This window comes from Otolemur garnettii, unplaced genomic scaffold (assembly GCF_000181295.1).
Source record: "Otolemur garnettii isolate 467f Iridium unplaced genomic scaffold, OtoGar3 scaffold00043, whole genome shotgun sequence".
NCBI classification, from domain to species: Eukaryota; Metazoa; Chordata; class Mammalia; order Primates; family Galagidae; genus Otolemur; species Otolemur garnettii.
The window spans coordinates 10,378,707-10,382,437 of record NW_003852438.1 but is presented as its reverse complement, the minus strand read 5'-3'; the positions used below and the strand labels follow the sequence as shown (position 1 = coordinate 10,382,437).

The window sequence follows — 3,731 nt, the reverse complement described above, 5'->3', positions numbered from 1 at the left end:
ACAAAACTAGGAGCATTGTTTTAATGAATTACAAACTAAATTACAAATAATATTAATAGCAAGAGCACTCATGGACAAGGGGTGGGAGAGACAAAAATCATAAAAGGAAAAAAATACTTTTTTTTTTAGCATTTGCATTACAAAACCCCATGGTGCACACGGCAACAAATTCGCCTATTCAGACCACAAAAACTACTATAACCTGAAATATAAATATAATTGTTTATCCTTCCTTTAAAGAAATACTTTTTCCCAATGCCCCTCATAATGCCCCTGAAAAAGCATCTGCATTTCAAAATGATGCTTAGGGTGATGCCTGTGGTTCAAGGAGTAGGGCGCTGGCCCCATATATCAGAGGTGGTGGGTTCAAACCCGGCCCCAGCCAAAAACTGCAAAAAAAAAAAAACAAAAAACCAAAATGATCCCTACAGCCTAACTTCCACTCCTATGGCATAGGGAGTGGCCTTCAGAGGAAGACGGGAGCAGAGATCCCTGACAACTGAAGAACTAAGAATCCTTAAGGAAGAGAAAAATTCAAATATCTCCCACCTCTCTCATAAGGCGGTGATGAGTGAAGCGCATTCCTGTCCCAGAACCCCCCAGACTTCTGCCCATAGGAGGGACACACAAGGGAGCAGGGGGCATCATTTCTTCTGCAGCCCCACTGGGGCTGAGTCTTGAGTCTCCTAGATGGTTAAATGAGGTGAAACATTAAAACTAGGGTATAAACTAACTGGATCTATTTTTTAAACCTAATTCTTTAAAATAGACCCTTCACATTTTATTTTGCTTGGTTCTCAAAAGTTCCAACTCAGCCCCCTGTAATCAGTTGGCCTTTACAAAAAACAGTGGTAGCAGGAGGCTTGAGGTCCCTGTCATCCCCAAACACAGGAAATAGTAATTACAGGGCATTCAAAGATTGGGATGGCAAACCCAATATGGGAGGGAGAACACTCAGTTTTGTTTTTGTTTTTAATACCATCCCTCCTCAGCAGTGACTTAGAGGGTAGTGAGGACTGACTTAAGTGCATCTAATACTAAAACTTCCTTTCATTTTCACCTATTCTTCCCTCCCACTCCTGTATTCCTAGAGGTGGCTGGCTGAGAAGTGAGTGTTTAAGGCAGAGATCAGAGGGCCAACCTGAGTCCAAATAGCCCAGAGCCAAGCCAGGTCAAGCCCACCCTGGAGGAGAGGATGAGGTTGGGGTGGAAGCTTAGAGAAGGACATCAGAGCCGAAGGTGGGGTACTGGCTTGGTCACATCCTGGAAGAAAGGGTGAGTCAGAGCTGCCTTTGCCGAAATCCGCTTGTTGGGGTCATAGTGCAGCATTTGCTGGAGGAAGAGATGTATGCTGACTTCAATGGTGTGATAGTGGACTAAATGGGCAGCAATCAGGAAAACAGAACTCCTTCTACCCAAGGCAGAGTTCTCACTTCCCTCCTCCCATATCTGAACCAGCATGCCAAAAGGAAGAGAAGCAGGGAGTAGGGAAACAAAACACTGAGATCCAGAGTTTGGGTCTCATCCTTCCTTCATCCTAGAAAAGCCCTTCTCTGGGGGAATGAATGAGAGGAAACAGGTGCCCACTCCCCACTCTCACCGATAACAAGCTCCGTCCATCTTCATCCAGGGGAGGCACAACTTTACTAAAATCTTGTCGGGCCCACTTGGGGAAACTTGGCTTATAATCAGGCATAGAAGTAACTCCTGGCCAAACCACCTCATCTGGGGTCCCCAGAGTCCGAAAGATCCGGAAGAGTTGGTCAATCTCAGAATCACCAGGGAATAGAGCCCTGCGGGTCACCTGAAAATGGGGAAAGAGGAAAGGCCAAGACCCACATTGATGTCAGTCAAAACTGTCCCATGTATAAAGGAGGTTCCCACAGGCAGTGGAAGGTCAGCAGGGTCCCATGACTCCCTCCCCGGGCCTTTCATAGGGTCAGTCATACAGAGCCTGAGACAATAAAGTCCCTTCATCTGTCTCCTCACCCCCTCCTTCCTTCCCCCAACTGTGGCTTTGCAGATCCCCAAGGCTGGGTGGGGCTGGGAGGGGGTGAATGTCTGGGGTGCCACTGAATGTAGCAAAGGGATCCCAAGCCACTCACGGGGTGTGGGGTAGACACTGCGGTCATCCCCCCTCCTTGTGATGCAGCCACTTCTAGATAGGAGCACAGCGGGCAGAGACTGTGTCTTCCATTTCTTCTGTGTTCCCCACAGCACCTAGCATGGTGCTGGGTACATACTAGGTGCTTAACAAATATTTTTTGATGAATTGAGAGAGGAATATGGGCAATTGTAAGGTAATGCACTATGGGATAAATGCACATTATATATGTGTGTGTGTATATATAGATACAGATATAGGCTAATGGTCTCCAAGCTCCCAGTTACAACCCAGATAAAGGGTTGCTGATTTGAAGACTCAACCTACTGCACTGTTGTATTAAAGGGTATGGGAGCTCCTACATAAGGCTGAGCCTCAAGGATCCTTCAATCTGAAAAGCCAGAGGTTGAGGGGGGATGTGATCTAAGTCTTTAGTTTAAATGAAGGGTAATGACTGCAATTGGCTTCACTAAAATCCTGGCACCCTACGATAAGGTCTAAAAACGTTGAAATGGGGCCAGGCACAGTGGTTCACACCTGTAATCCTAGCAGTCTGGGAGGTCAAGGTGGGTAGATTGCCTAAGCTCACAGGATCAAGACCAGCCTGAGCCAGAGTGAGACCTCATCTCTGAAAAATAGCCAGGCATTGTGGCGGGAGCCTATAGTCCCAGCTACTTGGGACGCTGAGGCAAAAGAATTGCTTAAACCCAAGAGTTTGAAATTGCTATGAGTTATGATGTCACAGCACTCTACCAAGGGCAACAAAGTGAGACTTTGTCTCAAAAAAAACCCCATAAAAATAAAAATAAACATTGAAATGGAGGCCTGAAATGAAGGAGGCACTAACTAGAACTCATTCTCCCAAATAAATGCAGACTAAAGTTAAAACAGCAGCAGAAATGATTTAGCTCATTTCAGGGATAAGAGATAAATTACAGATCCTAGGACTGAGGATGTCCTAACACTGTGGTTTATATCAGAGGCAATAGTCCCATCCTTCCCCACTCCCGCCTTGGGGCTACTCTAGAGAGAACCCTGTGATGGAAAGGCTATAGTTCTGGGTCAAGAAACAGTTTTGCTGTTCTTGGATGTGGGAAGAGTAGGCTGGGTGGAACTTGAGCTAGCCTCCATACCATCTCAGCAAAGATGCAGCCCAGGCTCCAGATGTCCACAGCTGTGGAGTAGTATTTGCAGCCCAAGAGGATTTCAGGTGCTCGGTACCACAGGGTCACCACCTGAAGGATAAGAGTAGGAAAGGGAGGAGAGGTTTATAGTGCATGGAGACGGCCATATCTCAGCTCCTCAACACTACTCTGCTCACTTTCAGCTTCTTACTAGTTTCCTTCCCTCCATTCTTCCTCTACTTCGGATTTCACCTAAAAGAAGTGACTACACACAACCAGACACAGTGGCTCATGCTATAATTCCCTGCATTTTGGGAGGCTGAGGCAGATGAGGAGGAATTTGTGACCAGCCTGGGAAAAATAGTGATTAGTCATGTATGGTAGCATGTGCCTATAGTCCCAACTGCTTGGGAAGCTGAGGCAAGAGGATTACTTGAGCCCAGGAGTTCAAGGCCGCAGTGAGCTATGATCAAGCCACTGCACTCCAGACTCTATCTCTCTCT

The 3,731-nt window shown here is 46.5% G+C and overlaps 1 protein-coding gene across 3 annotated transcripts in view; it reads right to left on the bottom strand.

The window, feature by feature from the left end:
• The window catches only part of CDK2 (cyclin dependent kinase 2), a 7,690-nt gene continuing 3,959 nt past the window's right edge, over positions 1–3,731 (bottom strand). For 2 of the 3 annotated variants that reach the window (XM_003790507.3, XM_023513620.1), the window contains 4 exons: positions 3,238–3,339; positions 2,106–2,249; positions 1,601–1,804; positions 1–1,332 (listed from right to left, as the gene is read on the bottom strand). In XM_003790507.3, coding sequence (XP_003790555.1) covers positions 1,228–1,332; positions 1,601–1,804; positions 2,106–2,249; positions 3,238–3,339 — 555 coding nt within the window. In that variant the 3' untranslated portion in view covers positions 1–1,227. The remainder of the gene's footprint in view (positions 1,333–1,600; positions 1,805–2,105; positions 2,250–3,237; positions 3,340–3,731) is intronic. The other variant, XM_003790506.3, reaches the window with a different exon arrangement.